Below are 19,680 nucleotides of genomic sequence, written 5' to 3'. Positions count from 1 at the left end.
CAGGACTGGGACTCTGGGCTGTGACTTTCTCTGCCCTTGGCTGGGGATCAGGGGCCTCTTGACCATCCCTTCCCAGAGCAGAAGGGCTGCAATACCCCACTGCGGGGGTCATGACTGGTGTGCGGGCCACAGGGGTGCAGGCGGCGCAGAAAGCAGACAGTCTCAGAGCTGGAAGGAACCAACCTAACCCCTCCTTGTATAGATGGGGAAACTGAGACCCAGAAGGGGAGGGACTTGTCCAAGAGCATTCAGGGAGCCTGGCTCAAGTCTGGAGTCATCCTGGGGTCCTTCCTGCAGCAGCCTTTTCCCAAAAGGCAAGCCCAGGCCCAACCTTGCTGCAGGAGATGGGCATGGAGGCAGGGAAGGGGTCTTCTGCGTCCTGAGAGGGGGGCGATGGCCCACTTCCTGCCTTGGCTCTCCCCCACCCTGTGCCCCTGACCCTGGTTTACTCTCATTCTCATCAGGAGGGTGAGAAGGAGAAACTGAGACTCAAAAAAAGGACCCAGGAGGACGGTGCCCCTGTGCTGGGGCTCAGAGGCCTCGACCTCATCAACCCCCTCAGGAACTCGCTCCGAGGCCCGCCCCCAATTGCAGATGTCCCCAGCCCTCCCCGCCCCACGCTCAGCCCCAGCCCCAGGCCTGGAGCTACCTGGTTTCTTCCCCGGCTCAGGCATCTTGGGAGAGGTCACGCCAGGAACTGAGCACGCACGGGCCACCGAAAGAGAATCTGAGCAGGGATCCGTCCCCCTACTATATAAGGGGCCACCCCCTCCCCAGGCCCTCCTTATCTGCACCCTGCCCAGCCACCTGCTAAATATAGACAAATTCCAGAGATCAAGGGCTCTCCAGGAGAACATGGGCCCCGTCCCCTCCCCTGCCAGCCCAATATGACAGCTTCTGCCCCCCAGCCCTCAATAAACCTCAGGGGTACCCCAAGCCCTGTCTGTACGTCCTTCTGACAGGCAAGTTGTGCGGTGGGAGCGTGTGGGACCCATAACCCTGAGGCTGATGGGTCAAACATATCCTTGCCGGGCGGTGGTTACATGCACAGCCCTGGGCTGGGCTGCCCGGGGTCCTGGCTTCCCCCGTCAGTGTTCCCCTGTGACCTTCTGCCCCCTGTGACTGCCTCCACACACCCTCCCCCTGCCCCCGCTCAGGTCACATCAGGAACATCGGTTGCTACACAGCAAGAAGCAAATTACACGTGACCCACTGTAAGCAAGACCCAATACCAGGGCAGGTCATTTGTCCCTCACAGTCCGGAGGGAGGAATTCTGTACCCAAGGATTGTCCACACGGTCAAAACTTACCATCCCTTTTAACACCGAAATCCATTCTTTTCTTCCATTTTAACCATATTTAAACCTCATCTCACGTTCCTGGGCCTTCTTTAAAAGGGGACTGGGCACCACTTTCCCTCTCTCCGGGCTCAGAGATCCACGTAGGGAGTGTCATGTTTGGGCTTCCCCAGTCTGAGCCCTCGGGGAGAGGAGGTGTGTGTGGGTGTCAGCCCCAACACGGATGGCCCCAGAATCTGGATTCTCTGAGGTCTGCAAGTTGCTGAGGAAAGTTCCCTCACTCCCAGGCTGTCGGCCACCTCTTCTTGCTACTGTCGGAAGCAAGACGTTTACAGGTTTCCCTGTTCATCCTTCTCTGGCTCTCCCCTGCTGTGCGCCAGGAGCCAGAGCAACCAGGCACTAGGGTACGTGGGAGGAGTTCACCCGCATCAGGGTCCTGCCAGCATGGATGCCGTGAGGACGCTCTGCGGCCAACGGGAGCTCCGAGGCTTCATTCCTGCTCCTGACCAAGCTGCACGTTACCCCCTTCCGGACACGTGAAGCTTCCCACCTCACACTGCCATGGTGGCCCACATGGGGTGGGATCAGGGATCCCACCCAGGAAGCCTCGTTGTGTGACCTTGGACAAGTTATTTGACCTCTATGAGCCTCAGTTTCCCAGTCTATAACATGGGATGATATTAGATTCCACTTCTCAAGGTTACCATGTAATAAATGGCCCGAAAATCCAGTGTTGTTGTCATTGTTAATTAATATCATCATCACTGGGGTCATAATCTAAAGGTTATGAGTTTAAGCTTCATTGAGGCATTAAGAAAAGAGAATTTATCAGGCGCAGAGGGCTTTTTTTTTTTTTTTTTCGGTACGCAGGCCTCTCACTGTTGTGGCCTCTCCCGTTGCGGAGCACAGGCTCTGGACGCAAAGGCTCAGCAGCCATGGCTCACAGGCCCAGCCGCTCCGCGGCATGTGGGATCTTCCCGGACCGGGGCACAAACCTGTGTCCCCTGCATCGGCAGGCGGACTCTCAACCACTGTGCCACCAGGGAAGCCCGCAGAGGGCTTTTTAATGATTTATTCCTCTAAGAACAACTGAGGATTCGTTCTTTCCACCGGCTCTGACTCCTAGTCAGGCACGAAGTGTCATCTTTCCTCACGTCCCCAGCAACCAGCATTGGGTAGTATCCTTGATAAATGCCCGATGGACAGATGAGAAAAAGAGAGATCAGATGGGGGGGCGGGAGCAGACAAGGTGCACAAAAAATTTTAAAAGAGACTCTCTGTGCCGCAAGAGGACTCACTGAGAATAACTTTAATAACTGGTATTCCTGAGGAAGCTGATGGGGGAGAGGTGTGGAGAGAAAGGGATGCTTAAAGAGGAAGGTTCAATTTACACAAATATGATGACTTCGAACTCCCAAGGAAGCACCCTTGGTACTAAGCAAGCTGACCCTTGCTGGGGCCAGATGCCCAGGTGGCTTTCTGGAGCCGGGGCTGGAGTCCTGGTGGGAGGCGAAGCAGGGGTGTGGGCGGGGGCTTGGAGGAGGAGGGGGTGGGCGGGGAGGCGAGGCCTGGCCCGCCCCAGTCCTGCCCCTGGCCCCTGGGAGCTTCCCCCCTGTGTCCGGCCGGGCGGGGGGTTAATGCTATGGCCAGAGGGGAGGCCTGGCGGCCCGGCGGGCTCGGGCCTGGGCTCAGTGGGGCGGGTGGCGCCTTTCGGCCAGGCCCCCGCGGCCCAGCACCTCCCCACTGAACTGGTAGGTGAGCTTCTTCTTGACTTTCTTGACCTCGCCCGTCTTGCCGTAGTTGCGAAGCGCGCGGGCCATCTTCTGGTAGGTCATCTTCTTGCGGTTGCCTTTCTGGATGCCCCAGCGGTGCGCCAGCGCCTCCTTGTGCTTGGACGAGAACTGGAAGGTGCCCTTGTCCTTGTCCACCCACCAGATGCTGTCCTTCATGTCGCCACTGCGCAGCAGGTCCAGCAGGAACTGGTACAGGCGGATCTTCTTCTTGCTGCCTGCGGCCGGAGGTGGTCAGCGCCCACGCGGGGACCCAGTCCGCCTCCCCCTGACGTGGGACCCCCGGGGTGGTCTCTGGGGAAAGGTCACCAGCGAGCATGCGCACACCCACTGCCACGCTCGGCCTCAGCACACGTGCTTAGACACGTGCGCGGGGACAGACAGCCCCAGGCGCCCTCATTAAACACACGTGAAGACACATGTCGTCAAACACTCATGCACTCACACACACACACCCATACACATGCACTCAGATCTGTGGCTTGACTGCCGAGTCCGTCGGCCTTGGCCGCGGTGGGTACGGGGCGCACGGACGGACCGGGTCACGGCTGGGCCCAGGCTGGGTCGGGGGTGGGACTGGGCCCCCTACCTGTCTCCCCGTGCAGGAGGCCAGGCCCTGGCTCCAGGCCGTCGGCCTCCCCGTCAGACACCTCCAGTGGGGGGCTCTGCCGCTCGCCCTCCTCCTCATCCGAGCTGGGCTGAGCCGGGGACAGGGAGGGATATGGGAGGCACATCCGGGGCAGGTAGGAGACCTGGAAAGGCGGCGGAAGGAGGGTTGAGGTCACTGAGGGGCAGTTCAAAGCTCAGGGCTGCCAGGTAGGGGTCGTTTGCGTGAGAGAAGAGGGGGTGCTGGCGCGGGGCAGAGATATTTGGGAGAAGGCTGGGCACCCTGAAGGTCAGGCGGGGTCACCCCACACAGGGGGCAAGTTATGGGGAAAAGGGGCCCCTGAATTCCCACCTATCTCCCTGGTTCGGGGCGGCGTGGCCCGGGGAAGGAAGCGCACGGACCGGCAGCAGCCCTGGGGGGAGGAGGCGCTGGAGAGGCAGGCACTGGAGCGAACGGGGTTGTGTAGGCGAGTGGCAAGGGCGCCAAGAGGCGGTGGAGGTCCGTGAGGGTCGTGAAGGTCAGTGGAGGTCACTGACTGGGGTTAGGGTCGCTGGGGAGGAGGAGGGGCCGTAGAGGTCAGTGGAGGTCAGGGCGCAGGGACTTGGGTGCCGGATCCGTGAGGGGTCAGCAAATGGGGCTCGGGAGGTGCCCAGGGCCGGGCCTTCAGGCTCGGGAGGATCAGTGGGGACGCGGGGATTATTGCGGGGAGATAAGGGGTGTGGGGTCACGGGGTCAGTCGGGGGGTCAGGAGGTGGCCGTTGGGGCTCTGGCCGCTGTTGGTGCTGTGAGGCAGGAAGCCGAGTTGAGTAAGAGCCCGCGTCAGCTTCCTGCGAAGCGCCGGCCTCACCGCAGGCTGCGGGCTGGGCCGGGCCAGGCCGGGTGGCCCCGCACGCACCTACCTGGTGGCCAAGGCTGGCGTGGGTGGGCGCCATGGGTGTGTCGAGCACGTGCATCTGCTCCAGCTCCATGTGGCGGTAGAGCTGCTGCAGCTGCGGGGCCTGCACGCTCTGGAGCTCCGTGAAGTGGTTCTCGGGGAAGGTCTCGAACTCGCTGTGCATGTGGTGCGGGTGGAAGTCCCAGTAATGGTCTGGGGGGCAGGGCAGGAAAGGCTTATGCTAATTAACGAATAATAATGCCAGGCCCGTGTCACCGTGTAATAATCGCCACGGACCAGGCTGGACGGCAAGGTGACATTAGTCCTCTCACGCCCCACCCTGTTGTTTTCCTACCCCCATTCTATAGATGAGGATACTGAGGCTTGGAGGGGCTACATAGCACGCCTGCAGTCAAAGGCCTCATCAGTGGCAGAGCTGGGACCCAGGTCCGAGGCAAAGGCTGTGTCCTCAACAACCGTTCTGCCCTGCCACGCGTGCGATCACAAGGACGCAGGCTTTTGAGCCAAAGAGTCCGAATCCTGGCTCTGCCGTTTACTTTGTGTGTGACCTCAAACGCGTGCATGGACCCCTCTGGCCTCCGTTGACTCACCTATAAAGTGGGGATAATAGTTACCGGAAGGATACAAATGAGTTCACAGTTGTAAAACCTCCTAGGCCCAGAGCCGGCCCTTGGGGAATGTTGAGTCCCCTCTCCTCCCCTTAAGACCCAGCAGCGGTCCCTGAGCTGACTGGCTGCCCACCGTCACAGCTCACAGCCTTGTCACATGGCCAAGGTGTGACTGCGAAGTCACAGGGCTGACATTCCTCACACGCCAGAACTTGTCTGGGCTCCCGGTGCTGCCCCCTCAAGGCCATGTGCTTGGGCAGCTCCACCTGTGTTCCAGCAAAGATGCGGGGACCCGAGGCTTTCCCAGAAACTCCCTGGTGGGTGCTTTCAGAGTCTGCGGTAGGGTGGCTTTGAGTTTGGGGAATAGCTGCGTGCCACTGGGAGCCCTGCCTGGGACTCAGCCGGCCTTCAACACGGTTTCTCTGGGCACCATTTCCAGGAACAAAAACTGCCACATGTCTGAGGACTTCCTGGGGTCCAAAAGAAGATGTGGTGATAAAGTGACAAGAGGGATTTTCTCGTGTGTCCAAAGAGGGAGTGTACAGGGTGCTAAGCCAGGTTGGTGTCTCCAGGACAAACACAGGGCCCCGTAGGGGGACCATCACCTGCCTGGTGTGTGTGTGTGTGTGTGTGTGTGTGTGTCTTTCTGTTTCTTTCTCACAAACACATACTCACACATCCCTAAGAAATGACATGTGTTGTTTTGGCTCTGCACTGGTTATCAGAAGACTCACTTTCGAATCTCGCTCTGTGATGGCTTTGCTGTGTGACCCTGGACAAGACATTTTATCTCCCCGAGCCTCTGATTCCCCACTGCAAAAGTCAGAGACCCAACTGAGTGGTTACTGAGGTCCAGTCCACGTGTGGAATCATTTGAACCCACAATCCAGGCTCCCACTCCGTGAAGCCACATGGCATAGGAGAGAGAAAGTACATGATTTGGCCAGAGCTGGGTTCGAATCCTGGCTCTGCCACTTAGCGCTGAGCGACACCGGGCAGGTCATTCTACTTCTCTATGCCTGTTGCCTCAGTTGCGAGATGGAGCTAATAACTACACCCATCTCATAGGCTTGCTGTGAGGATTAAATGAGCTAATGCCCGCAAAGCACTTAGAACAGAACATGACACAAAAGAAGACTCGGTAAAACGTTAACTATCGTCATCATTATAGTAATTAGTGTTATTACTGTTTAATGCTCGCTTTAGAGAGCCTAAATCAGCGCTTGAGCAAACAGCAGGTGCTTTAATATGTGTGAGTTCCTCATCTTCCCTTGCTCCCTGCTACCTTAGTCTGTGGCCCAGAGAAATAGTTTGAGGGCCCTGGCTGTCACTTTCTCCCAGAGGCTGGAGTTGGGGGCCCAGCGCTGCACCGAGGGCAGGGACGGGTTTTGTTCGCCTCTGTATTCCCAGTGCCTAGACGCAGTAGGCACTGAACAAACATTTATGGAATGAATGAATGAGTAAATCCTATCCTCTTAAGAACTCTGACTCTCCTTCAGAAAATTATCCAAATCTGAAGGGAAAACAAAACACAGCAACATTGAATTTGTACTTTCATCTTGCCGTGAGTTAACAAGACCCAGAAATTCTCCACTTGCTTTGGGAGGGTTGGCTTTGTCTTTTAGCGAGGGGCTCTTTGGGGCCCTGGGGTTTGGTGAGTGGATCCAGGTTCCTCTTTAGCTGTAGAGCTGCCCTCCGGCCCCGCTCCTGGCCCTTCCCATTTTTGCCTTCTCCTGCCCAGGCTGAAGTGCCCAGATCGTTATAGGATGCCGTGTCCTGCCCACCAACCCCACATGCTCACACCTACTCCAGTTCTGGGTTGGGGAGCCCCTGTGTTCTGTCTTTCTCTCCTGCTCCCCACTTCTGTTCTAGCTCCTCCTGAGACCCATGGGCTCACTCTGGTGGGCCCAGCCTGAGGCCAGCACTTTCCATAGCAGGTCTCAGTACACCCTCATCAGAGTCACTTTCGGGGCTGGAAAGGCCCCAGCCCACTGGAGACCCACAGAATCATCAGTGCCAACAGGAGACCTGGGAATCTGGCCTTTAAGAGGATCCTAAAGAGGTTCCTTGGCTCACTGAGGCTCTGGAACCCTGCCCCAGGGTCCCCTGAAAGCTGCAACAGAGACTCTTGGGCTACAATTAAGGTTTCAAAAAGCCCAACGGAAACCTTGCCTTTACCCTTGATTTGAGGGCTTAGGCATTTATGTAATAAATGCTGTCTGTTTGGCAGGCAGAGACGTTCCAAGGATGGGGCCCTCTGAAGGAACACAATGCCAGGAGTCCATCCTAATGCAAAGGTCAGCACTCCTGGGCTCTTTGGACCTCATTTCTGGATGACTGTTCATGAATGCATTGCTTTATCCCTTTTTGTCACTTCAAGAGGTCACCCGGACTATCCTGCAACTTCTGCCCCTTTAGCGTGAACTCTGCTCCTCAAAAGAATATAGTGTGCTTTGCATATCTGGAGATAGCTCTGGACCCTCCCTTCTACAGCCTGTTAGGCACCCAACACGTACTAGGCCTCAATCAATATTTGATTAAGTGACCAATAAATGTTAACTTTTAATGTGTTTTTTATGTACCAGGCACTATGCTAAGTACTTAATCCACATTATCTCATTTAATTCTCACCTTAGCTCTGACAAGGTGGCCACTATAGTATGATCTTCCTTTTGCATATGAGGAAACTGTGACTCAAAGACATTAAGTTCCTTGTCCACAGACAGTCATTGGTAGAGTCAGGATCCAAACCCACCTATGTATGACTCCAGGAACTAAACTCTTACCGCTATGCCATACCACCTCTCAGGAAAAAGACTGCTAAGGAAAGCTTTAAGTAAGGCCCTTGGTGACAGAGAGAATTTACAGGCTGCTCTTATCCATCTGTCTGTCTACCATCATTTACCCCTCATTCATTATTCATCATCCATCCATCATCCAACATCATCCACCCATCATCCATCCATCCACACATCCATCCGTCCATCCACTCATCCATCCGTCCTTCCACCCATCCATCCATCCACCCATCCATCCGTCCTTCCACCCATCCATCCATCCACCCATCCATCCGTCCTTCCACCCATCCATCCATCCACCCATCCATCCGTCCATCCACTCATCCATCCTTCCACCTATCCATCCGTCCTTCCGCCCATCCATCATCCATCCATTATCCATCCATCTATCCTTCCATCCATCACTGAACCTTCATTCATCCAGCCAACAATTACCCATTTACCAAAATCTTTCACTTTCTCCCTGTAAACCAGCTCCCAATCTGGGACCAAAGTCCTGCCCACACATTCCTATTCTAACTCAGTTTTTTGGTGTCACTAACACCTGCATGTCACTAGGACAAAAATAAAAATGATATTTAAAACAACCCCCTGCCCCCCTCCCTGCCACACACACAAAATTCAAGACTTAAGTGTCATTCAGTTGACCTTTTCTCCTCAGAGCAGAAACCCCAGCCTGAAGCCAGGGCTCACCCCAGGGAAGGAGAAGTAAGATCAAGATAAGAGAAGGAAGATGAGGAATTAAGAAAGCGAGGGATGAAAAGAAAACCTTCACAGGAAATCACGGACCAGTGGACAAGGGCTCCTTAAGCCCAGCCCTCCTGCAAATTGTTCAGATATGGAAACTGAGGGCCAGAGAGCAGAGAGTTCCGGGTCTCATGTTTCTGGTTACTTTCTGCATTGTATCCTAACTATTAAGGTTTTAGTTATTTCCCTTGTTACAAAGAGATAGGACCTGTGTTTTATTCACTCTACAGCACCTAGCAATGTGCCTGGCATGTAAAAGATGCTTAGCATATACTTATTAGATGCATAAATCAGTGGGAGATGCGTGGAGGGTTTGGTAGGGGGAAGGAAGAACACTTGGAAAGGTGAATGAATGGATGATTAGATGAATATGTGAATAAATTGGTGGATGGTCTGTTGTATGAAAAGATGAATAAGTGTTTGGAAAGATAGAAGGACAAGAGAAGGGTCATACTTTGGAACTCCATTTCCTTCAACAATCCCACGGCAAATAGCAAATCCTATCACACCCATTAGGATGGCTACTATCAGAAAACAGAACAACAAGGACCTACTGTATAGTGCAGAGAATTATATTCAATATCTTGTAATAACCTATAATGGAAAAGAATCTGAAGAAGAATAGATAACTCAGTGAATCACTTTGTTGTACACCTGAAACTAACACAACATTGTAAATTAACTATACTTCAATTTAAAAAATGGTTAAAAAAACAGAAAATAACAAGTGTTGGCAAGGATGTGGAGAAATGGAATCCCTGTGCAGTGTTGGTAGGAATGTAAAATGGTGCAGCCACTATGGAAAACAGTATGGTGGGTCCTCAAAAAATTAAAAATAGAATTACCTTATAATCCAACAGTTCCACTTCTGGGTATATATCCCAAAAGAATTGAAAGCAGGATCTCAAAAAGATATTTTTATACCCATGTTCACAGCAGCATTGTTCACAATAGCCAAAAGGTAGAAGCAAGTCACGTGTCCATCAAGAGATGGATGGATAAACAAAATGTGGTATAAACGTACGATGGAATATCATCCAGCTTTTAAAAGGAAGGAAATTCTGACCTATGCTGCAATGTCGATGAACCTTGAGGATATTATATGCTGAGTAAAATAAGCCAGTCACAAAAAGAGAGATACTGCATGATTCCATGAATATGAGGTAGTTACTGTAGTCAAGTTCATAGACACAGAAAGTAGAATGGTGGTTGCCAGGGTCTGAGGGGAGGGGGCAATGGGGAGTTATTGTCTAATTGGTACAGAGTGTCAGTTTTGCAAGATGAAAAGAGTTCTGGAGATGGATGGTGGTGACGGTTGCACAACACAACAATATGAATGCTTTTAATGCCACTGAACTGTACATTTGAAAATGGTTAAGATAGTAAATTTTACGTTATGTGCATTTTATCACAGTTTAAAAATAATAATAATAAGTAGCAAATTCTGTGAGCTCTACCTTCAGAATCTATCCTAAATCTGTCTGCTCCTTTCCTTTTTTTCCTTTTCTTTTTTTTTTGGCCACACTGTGCGGCTTGTGGGATTTTAGTTCCCCGACCAGGGATCGAACCTGGGCTCTCAGCAGCGAGAGCACAGAGTCCTAACCACTGGACCGCCAGGGAAGTCCCTGTCTGCTCCTTTCTGTCTCTCTCGCCACCACCCTTGTCCAAGCCACTGTCATCTCTCGCCTGGATTATTCCAGTGGTTTTCTACTGTGCTTTCCCCCCGTTCCTATTCTTGTCTCCTCTCCATCTACTCTCTACACAGCAGCCAGAGCGATCTTTTAAACAGCTTATTCAGTGGAACCACTAGGTATTGGGAGAAGATACTGAAAACTTCCAGAGAGACAAAACAAAACCAAACAGAAAAAAAAAAAAAAAAAAACCAAAAAAACAAAAAAAACACCAAAAATGGTTACATTCAAAAAGAGGACCTAGAATGACATCAGATTTCCTAAGAAAAACTCTAGTAACCAGAGGACAGTAGAGAAATGCTTTCAATTTCAGTGAGAAAAAAAATGATTTTCAACTTATATTTCTGTACACAGCCAAACTACTGTTAATCAAGTGAGAGCATAAAGACACCAGGTAAAACAAACAACAAGAACAAAACCTTACCTCCCATACACCCTTTCTCAGGAGAGTATAATGAGAAGAGTAATAAATCCTTATATAGTGTTCACTGTTCTAAGCGTTTAAACTGTAGGAACTCATTCCTTCCTTACAGCAATCCTGTGAAGTAGGCATCCTTAAGAGGAAGTTGAAGGACGTCCCTGGTGGCGCAGTGGTTAAGAATCCGCCTGCCAATGCAGGGGTCATGGGTTCGAGCCCTGGTCCGGGAAGATCCCACGTGCTGCGGAGCAACTACGCCCGTACGCCACAACTACTGAGCCCGTGCCCTAGAGCCCGTGAGCCACAACTACTGAGTCCGTGTGCCACAACTACTGAAGCCTGCGCGCCTAGAGCCGGAGCTCCGCAACAAGAGAAGCCACCGCAATGAGAAACCCACGCATCACAAGGAAGAGTAGCCCCCCTCACGGCAACTAGAGAAAGCCCACGCCCAGCAACGAAGACCCAGCCCAGCCAAAAATAAATAAATAAATTTATAAAAAGAAAGAAGAAGTTGAGGCACAGAGGGGTGAGATGTCTTGCCCGAGGTCACCCCACCCGGTAGTGAGGAGTTGGGGGTGTGACTCCCAGCAGCCTGGTTGCAGCGTGAGGGCTCCATATCCCTGCTACACTGACCCTCAGAAACACAGCGACGAGAAAGTACAGGTAGTCAAAGTACGCCATGTGGCTCAGCTGTGAGTAATATTCACATGGTCCTAATAACGGAAAATTCAGATACTGATTTAACAAAAGTTAGAATACAGAGGAAGACAAACACTGTATGATCTCACTTACAGGTGGAATCTAAAGGAAAGCTAAATTCAGAAAAAGAGATCAGATTTGTGGTTGCCAGAAGCAGTGGTGGGGAGAGGGACAGGGGAAATTGGGTGATGGTGGTCTAAGGTACAAAATTCCAGGTGTAAGATAAATAAGTCCTGGGGATGTTATGTACACGATGACTATAGTTAACACTGCTGTGTGGCAACTTCGAAAGTCAAGAGAGTTTTGCCTAAAAGTTCTCATTACAAGGGGAAAAAAATTCTTTTGTAAGTATATGAGGTGATGGATGTTAACTAAACTTATGTGGTAATCATTTCACAATGTACACGTGTGTGAGGTCATTATGCTGTCACACCTTAAACTTATACACTTATGTTGTATGCCCATTACAGCAATAAAATGAAAAAGGAGGGAAAAAGTTACTATAAGTATCTTGGTGTATGTGGAGAAGTGTGAGTGTGAGCGTGTGTGTGTGTGTTATAAATACCTAGAAAGTCAAGTTCTCATCTTTCATAGTACAAGTGAACAGATGCCTCAAAGTAAAAAATCAAGCTAGATTCATCTCCACCTAGCCTATAGAAAGTACTCAATAAATGTATGTGAATGAATAAATAAATGCTGTTCTAAGTCTCTATTTCAAATCTTCATATATACACTTACATAGCCCTGTAATAGAAAGACTGGAGAAATAGCTTTCATCTGCCTCTGGTTGCTGTGTGTGCCATGGAGGAGTGACTATGATAAGTTAATGTAAAAAGCAGCAGACCACAGAACAGTATGATACTACAGCCCACTTCTGAACGGATAGAACATGCACATGTGGACGTATACACTTACAAACATACAGGATTATACATGTCAAATAAAATGTCTGCAAGGATAGACCAAGGTGCTGTCAGGGAAGAATAAGAACGGGAAGAGGCTAATATGTCACTTGCTATGCTGTTGTATTTTTAAATTGTTTGCAATGGGTATTTCTTGTTTTAATAATTAAAATTAAACACTTACAATTTATTTAGATTTTTACCACACACACACACACACACACACACACACACACACAAAGATTATTCAGATCATGTCATTTCCCTGCTCAGAACCCTCCAATGGCTTCCCATTAGATGCAGGATAAAACCCAAACTTCTGCCACGGCCATCACGCCCTGGGTGATCTGCCCCCTGCAGACCCCTCTGGCTTCATTTTGTTTCTGCCCCCCTGTGCTCACCGGCCACTCTGGTCCCCGGGGGAGGTCCCTCCTGCTCTTGCACTTGCTGTTCTTTCTCCCTAGAACACCTGTCCCTACCTGCCTTGACATTCATGTTCCTTCCCTGCACTCAGATTTCCACTCAGCTGCCACCCCCTCAGAGGCCTTCCTTGACCACCCAGTTAAAGTGTCCCCCACCTAGACACTCCGAATCACGTTACTCTACTTTCCATAGGACTTATTAGTACATGTCTGTTAGTTTGATTTTTCACTGTCTCTCTCCCTCACTGGACTGTAAGCTCTACAAGGGCAGTGGCCTTGCCCGGCCTGCTCATCATGGAACCTTCAGTGCCTAGAACAGTTTCTGGCAAATGGCATATAATCAGAGGTTATTTGGTGGATGGACAAATGAAGGGATGAGTGGACAAGTGGATTGGACAATAAGTATTGGAAGGATGGGTGGGTGGCTGGTGGGTGGGAGGGGAGTGGATGGATGGATGAGTGGGTGCCTGGCTGGCTGTCATCTGGGCCGTTGGAAAATGACCCACTTGATCTGTCACAGAACCTTCTGTGCTTCTCTACTCTCTCAGCTGCTTCATCCCTTCCGCCTGGGGGGATTCAGTAAAGCTAACATACTATGTCCTGAAAGTTTACTGGGCCTTGTACTCAGTATACTACCTCATATATTGCATGTGTTAACCTCATTTAATCATTGCAACTCTGTGGAGTGTTTTCATGCCCTCAGTTTTATAGATGAAGAAACAGGGGCTTAGAGGGGTTAAGTCACTTGCTCCAAGGTTACACACTAGTGAGTGATGGAGCCAGGACTAGACCCAGGTCTGGCTCCAGTGCCTTTTCACTAAGCCCCAGCACCTAAAAATACAGATGCAGAGGACATGCAGGAACAGGTGGAAGAATGTGCGGGCGTCTCTACTCTTGAGTCTTCAGAGAATACCTTGCAACAGATATTAAGAAGGGACAGAACAGATGGCCCGGGGGGCCGTGATGGCAGGGGTGTGGCGGAGAGGCGGGGGTTGTGAATAGGGACCAGAACACCTGGGCACACTGGAGGAGTCTATGAAGGGTTTGGGTCTGAAGGACCCAAATGGGGAGCTCACACATCCAATTAGGAGTCATTCCTAGAGCCCCACCCCAGATATAAGGGATCTGCCTGATCACTGAGCCAGGAAAGCACTGGCTTTCTCTAAAGTGCTCACTCCATCAGCCCACCCCAGGCCTAGCTGGTTTCTAGATATATAAACCCATAGCACACCCATATCACAGAAGGAGAAAATGAGGCTTCAACAGACCCAAAAGAAATGCACCCAAACCCAGTGAAACCGCGAAGGGGGTCAGGCCAGAGGAGAAAGTATCCCTAATGCTGGAAGGGGTCAGAAGTAGCCCTGAGCTTGCTGGGACCCGAGCTGTCCTGCTGCCTGAAGCCACCAGGGGGCGCCAGTCCTCAAACAGGGACTTTCTCTGGTCCCGAACTGCTTGGTGGAAGGGTGTGTGCGCAGGTCTCTGGATCAGGGAGACCCAGCCCTTGACCCTGGCAGCGGGGGGATCTGTGGATAGAGTTGGATGAGGGACACTCTCTAAATTGTCTGGATTTTCCACAGAGAGGATGCATTTCTTGTAGAATTATAAACAAGCTTAAACGGATGAGAAAAAGTGTATTCTTAAAGACTTTCTAGCCCTAGAGCTCTGAAAGAAGCCTGTTGTGTTCCCATATATGACCTTGAAGTACATCCACCACCTACTCCCAAGGCACGGCTTCTAGGTATAGTCTTTATAGTAGTTGTCAGGTGTGAGTTCCAGTTGAAACTGTTCGCAAGGTTTGGCATCTGGATGTGAGGGCCCTAAATAAGGACTCACCACAAATGGCATCTCTGGGTGTGGCCGTCAGGTTTAAACGGCCATAGATGTGCCAGCAGAATGGAGGTGTGAATGGCTCCCAGGTGTGGCCCTCAGGTGTGAAACCTTCCTCAGCTGTGGCACATAGCACGCCTGTCCCTCTGGGACTGCAGAAACCCCAGTGTCTGGCCTGTCCAGGTCTCAGACTCCCTGAAGAATCCTCCAGTGAAGACCCATTAACTGGGCCACCTGGCCTTTGGTTCAGAGATGTCTCATCACTATACCAAGATCCACCTCAGGTAACCTCTCTTATCTCCCTGCCCAGGTCCCAGGCGTTGAAGGCCTCTCTCTCCTCCCCTGAATTTGCTTCAGGATCAAGGCTGGGCCTTGGGGGAGCACAGTTAGGCCCAGATGGAAAACGCCCCTGGCCCAGGCCCCATCCTCGCCCCCGCCCCGAACAGACTGGGGTCTTCAGCCCCTACTGAATGAGGGAGTCCTCAGAGCCTTTCCTTCAGCTCAGCAGCTCTCACATAGGAGCGGTTCTGCGCCCCCCCCCAGGGGACACTTGGCAATGCTGGAGACATTTTTCATTGTCGTGATTGGCAGTACTGCTGGCATCTAGTGGGTGGAAGCCAGGGATGCTGCCAGATATCCTACAATGCACAAGACAGGCCTCACAACATAGCATTATCCAGCCCAAATGTCAATAGACAAATTCTGCTAGCCACACACAGCAGGGAGCGGGGCTGCCCCAGCAAGGAGATGAGGGGGTAGTGTGTGTATGTGAGACAAGAACGGAGAGGAAGATGGGGGAATTGGGGGAGGGGAAGGTGAAAAAGCATTGGACCTGGAGCAGACCGACAGAGCTGGATCCCACTGACCGGCTGTGCCACCTTGTACAAGTCCCGTAGCCGCTTAGCTTGTTTCCTCATGTGTAAAAATGCCAAAAGGGTTGGACAAGGAGATAAATGTGGAAGAAGCTAACCCCTGGATACACCAAGGATGCTCCATAAATGCAGGCTGGGGGTGTGGGGTGTTGGGAAGCAGGAGTGTCGGGGGTCAGGATAGTGAATTCACATCCCCAAGAGCTAACTGGATCTGATTCTCAGAGTTCCAAAGAAGCCCTGGGAATGAGGCTTCTTTCCCTTCTCCCCGGAACCCAGCCGTGCTTGGGCACGCAGGCCAGGCTGGGGAAGTGGGGCTGGGCCGGGGCCCGGTACTCACCGCTGTGGCTCTCTCCATCACTGCTGAGATAGGGGTAATACTCGTGCGTTTGGCGTTGGTAGAGATCCGTGTCATAGGGAACTAGATCTTCCGATGGCTGCTGAGAGAGGAGGGTGTCAGGGCTGGGAATGTGGCCGGGAGACCATCTGTATCAGGCTTACAGCCCTCTCTCTGCTTGGAACTGGGAGAGGCCACAGAGAGTGGAAGAGGGGGACCCAGGGGAGCAAGAGCCTTGGCTCCTGCAGAAAGGGGGTGACAGGGACCCTGGAGGTCAGAGGTCAAAAGAGGACCAGGTCTGAGAGGACAGCCCAGCTGCTCCCCGTCACCTCACACTCATACTCACATTCCAGCGTGTGCCCGGATCCCAGCCTCACACACGCACCCTCTCACGGTCACACTGATATGCCTACACCCCCCAAACACATACATACTCCCCGTGACATACTTCTACCCACACTCCCACATGTGAACTCTCACCCCCTCGTCCACTCACAGCCCTCACACTCGCTCTCGGGGGCACTCACACTTACACATGCTTGTCGTCACACACACACACCCCATTATGCACCCGCCTGTAGGCACACACAGCGTCACTGGGATTAACGCACATATCCACCCACTTGCCTGCAAGTGCATTAACCCACACACTCATACCCACACCCTTCCTCGGTCACTCTCACTCCACCTACACACTCACCCCACGGCACACACGCTTGTCCTCCTGCTACAGCCCCGCCCTGACACCCACTCTCTCTCTTAGCCGGTGCCCAGGGCCACCACCATTAGCAGTGGCCGTTCACACTGATGGATTTTACAGGACTCACCCAGGCAGGGGCAGGTTTGGGGGCCTCTCCCTCCTCCCCCCTCCTCCTGACACCCTCCCTGGGATGCTCCCTGGTCTTCCTCCCACCCACTCACCCCACTGGCATAGGGAATGCACACCCGGAGGCTTCCCAGCAGTCATCAGGCCTTTCCTCCCCCACACAGTGTGTGCCCGAGGATTGCACAACAGTAACTCCGGCCCTCAGGGCTTGGTTCGGCAACCAGGGCTGCCTTGGTAGCCCACCCTCCAAGGACCCACTCTGAGTAGCCCCTGGGCTGGGGCGAGGTGTGGGAGCCCAAGGGGATGTGCCTCCTGCCCCGCTCTAGCTGGAGTTCAGGGATTCAGAGGTCAAGGGTCAGAGACAGGGTGGCCGAACCCCAGGGCCTGTGGCTTTCTGGAGGCAGGGCTGGCTCTCCTCGGGACCACCTCTGTCACCACTGCCGGCCCCCAGGTCGGGGGAGGGTGGGCCAGGGCCAGGTGCAGACGGGCTGGCTGGTTCTGAGTCCGGCCCAGGGAGGAGCCTGGCACTGGGCTTGGAGGCAGCGCAACCCCACAGCGGGATGTCAAGCCCGGGGTGCCTCCCCCAGGCTCTGAGGCCCGACTGGGGTGGGGCGGGGGGAAGGGAGCTGCCTCCAGGCCGGGAAAGCTGAGTCAGGTGGGCAGGTCCTGCCAAGCCCTTCCCGTCTCCCCCCAGGGCTCCCCACCCCTGCTGAGTTGGGACAGGGTGGGAAAAGGGAGAGGGGTCCTCTCAGAGGGCCCGGGTCTGACACCTGCCGAAGGCTGCAACTGTCACTGAGGGCAGCAGCAGAGGGGGTCTGCCCCAGACGGCTGCCCTTCCCTCCCCGGGGTCCCCCGGGACTCCTGCTTCTTCACCTCCAGCCTCAGCCCTGCCCCCACTCCAGGCTCCCCCCTTGACCTCCCGCAGCTCCCACCCCAGCCCCAATCTCAGCCCCGGGGTGTCCCCAGCACCAGCCCCTGCCCTCCACTCCCTGATCCTCAGCCAGAGCCCACCCCTAACTGCGTGGCTAGTCTCTGCTCCCCTCACTGCTCCGGCCCAGCGCCTGCCCCGACCCCTGCCTCTGCCACTCAGGGCCCAGGGCCCAAGCCCCAGACCCTTGGGTCAACAACCGTGTCCTCTGTACCAGGCCCCAGGCTGGCTGGTGGGGACCCAGGCTTAAGGCAGCCTCAGTCTCCAGAAGCACCCAGGCCACCTCTGGCCTCTTGCCGCCTGCCCTCAAGCCTGTACCGTCCTGGGGACTGGCATCCCCCCCCCCACCAGTCTCCCCATTTCCTCTGCCACCACCTCCCTGCCGCCACCCTCACCATCCTCAGCCCAGCACCCTGCCGTGGAGCTCTGGCCTGCCACCCAAGCCCCATCTATAAATAACCGTTCAGGCCCCACCGATCACAGCTCCACCATGGGCTCAGCCCTCAGCCCGCCAGGGCACGCTCCGAGAAAGCCAATGGCCCCCTTGCTGAGTCTCAGGCCGGGAGCTCCAGGGAGGAAACACCAACTTCCCACTGATAGTGGGAGGGCAGCCGGCGGGCTGGCAGGCAGGCGGGTGGGCGTCCGAGGGCCACAGGTTGGGCTGGTGGAGGAGCCCCAATACTCACAGGGGGGACGAGGGGAAACCCTTCCATTTTGCACGCCTCTAACATCCAGCCGAGCTCCGAGCCGGTCAGGTCCCCTGCCTTGGTGGGGGCCAGTGCGGAGCCCCTGGGGATGGGGCGCCCCGTCGGGGGCTGGACGGACTCAGGGCGGGTACAGGGCTCAGGCCTGCCCCTTGAGCTACAGGAGCCCTGGGTGAGCCCCCTCCCTTGACATTGCAGGGCCAGCGCAAGTTCCTGATTTTATCGAAGGCCTGCCGCTGGGAGATAGTCCCCTTGGGGTGACATCACCACCCCAGCCCGTTTGCATAAATCTCTTGCGCTACAGGAAGTCTCTGGCCGGCTGGGGCAGGTGGTGCTCCAGGGGCTGGCCTGGGAGGCCATGGGGGCCAGGCCCCCTGCCCAGAGGAAGCTGGGACTGTGAGGGGCGGCCTTGAGGGCTAGGGTGGGAGGAAGAGTGGGAGGGAGGAAGGCTGCCTCCACCACCGGAGGCCTTTCCTGCGCCTGGGCCCTGCAGAGGCTCTCTAACCTCTAACCCCTAACCCCACAAATACCTGCTTCTATTGAGACCCCGACGTGGCCAACAGTCACTTCCTTGGGGTCAGAGCTGTTAAGGGTGGGTGGCCTCTTGCGGTCTCTGCTTTCTGGGGTCAGCCTGGTTGTCTGAGGGCTCTGATCCAGCAGCGTGCCAGGCCTGGCTCTTCCTGGGCCCGTAGGACCCCAACACCTGGGTTCTATCCAGCCTGGGGCTGGGCTCCCGGGCAGGGTCCTCAGCACAGCGCTGCTTTCCCCTTCCCTCCACTAGCTTCCCTTCCACCAGAAGGGTTCTTACACCCTCCCCTCCCAGCTTCCTAAGGACCACCGCTCCTTCCAAATCCCTAGGTGCTCTACTCCCAGCCTAGATTTCTCAGTGTCCCCTCCCCTTAACAATGCCTTAATATCAATCTAGTCTTCCAAGTTTACAAGCTTTTCCTGTCTGTCCATCCATTCATCTATTTTCCCATCCATTTGTTTATCTGTCTGTTTGTCGATCCATCTATCCACCCACAAAGCCAGTCATACATTTGTCTACCAGTTTATCCAACTGTGCATTTGTTCATCCATTTATCTGTTAGTCTGTCATCCACCCACCTATTTGTTTATCTACTTGTCCAAGTAGCCATCTATATGTTCATATGTCAGCCCATCCATCTGTTATTCACCCACATTTCCATCTGTTTATCCACTTGATGTTCAGCTATCAATCTGTTCATCCATTGGTCCTTTTCATCCCCCTATCCATCCATCCATCCATCCATCCATCCATCCATCCACTTCCATCCATCCACTCATCCATCC

At 53.6% G+C, this 19,680-nt stretch overlaps 1 protein-coding gene across 2 annotated transcripts; it reads right to left on the bottom strand.

Annotated features, from left to right (window-relative positions):
* Positions 1-2,592: 2,592 nt before the first annotated feature.
* SPI1 (Spi-1 proto-oncogene) lies at positions 2,593-18,552 on the bottom strand. Of its 2 annotated transcripts, none has more exons than XM_022592023.3 (5): positions 18,349-18,552; positions 15,912-16,011; positions 4,595-4,782; positions 3,678-3,840; positions 2,593-3,306 (listed from the first exon to the last, which is right to left on the bottom strand). In XM_022592023.3, the coding sequence occupies exons 1-5, from the start codon at positions 18,391-18,393 to the stop codon at positions 2,987-2,989; spliced, it is 816 nt and encodes a 271-aa protein (XP_022447731.1). In that variant the 5' UTR covers positions 18,394-18,552; the 3' UTR covers positions 2,593-2,986. The 2 variants fall into 2 exon arrangements, with proteins under 2 accessions (XP_022447731.1, XP_022447733.1); XM_022592025.3 differs by having other exon boundaries at positions 15,912-16,008.
* Positions 18,553-19,680: the final 1,128 nt, after the last annotated feature.

Source organism: Delphinapterus leucas, chromosome 7 (genome assembly GCF_059928025.1).
Source record: "Delphinapterus leucas isolate spDelLeu-1000000601 "Yukka" chromosome 7, BTC_Dleu_Yukka2, whole genome shotgun sequence".
In the NCBI taxonomy this organism is placed as follows: domain Eukaryota; kingdom Metazoa; phylum Chordata; class Mammalia; order Artiodactyla; family Monodontidae; genus Delphinapterus; species Delphinapterus leucas.
The sequence above is the reverse complement of the archived record's forward strand: the minus strand, read 5'-3'. Positions and strand labels throughout refer to the sequence as shown.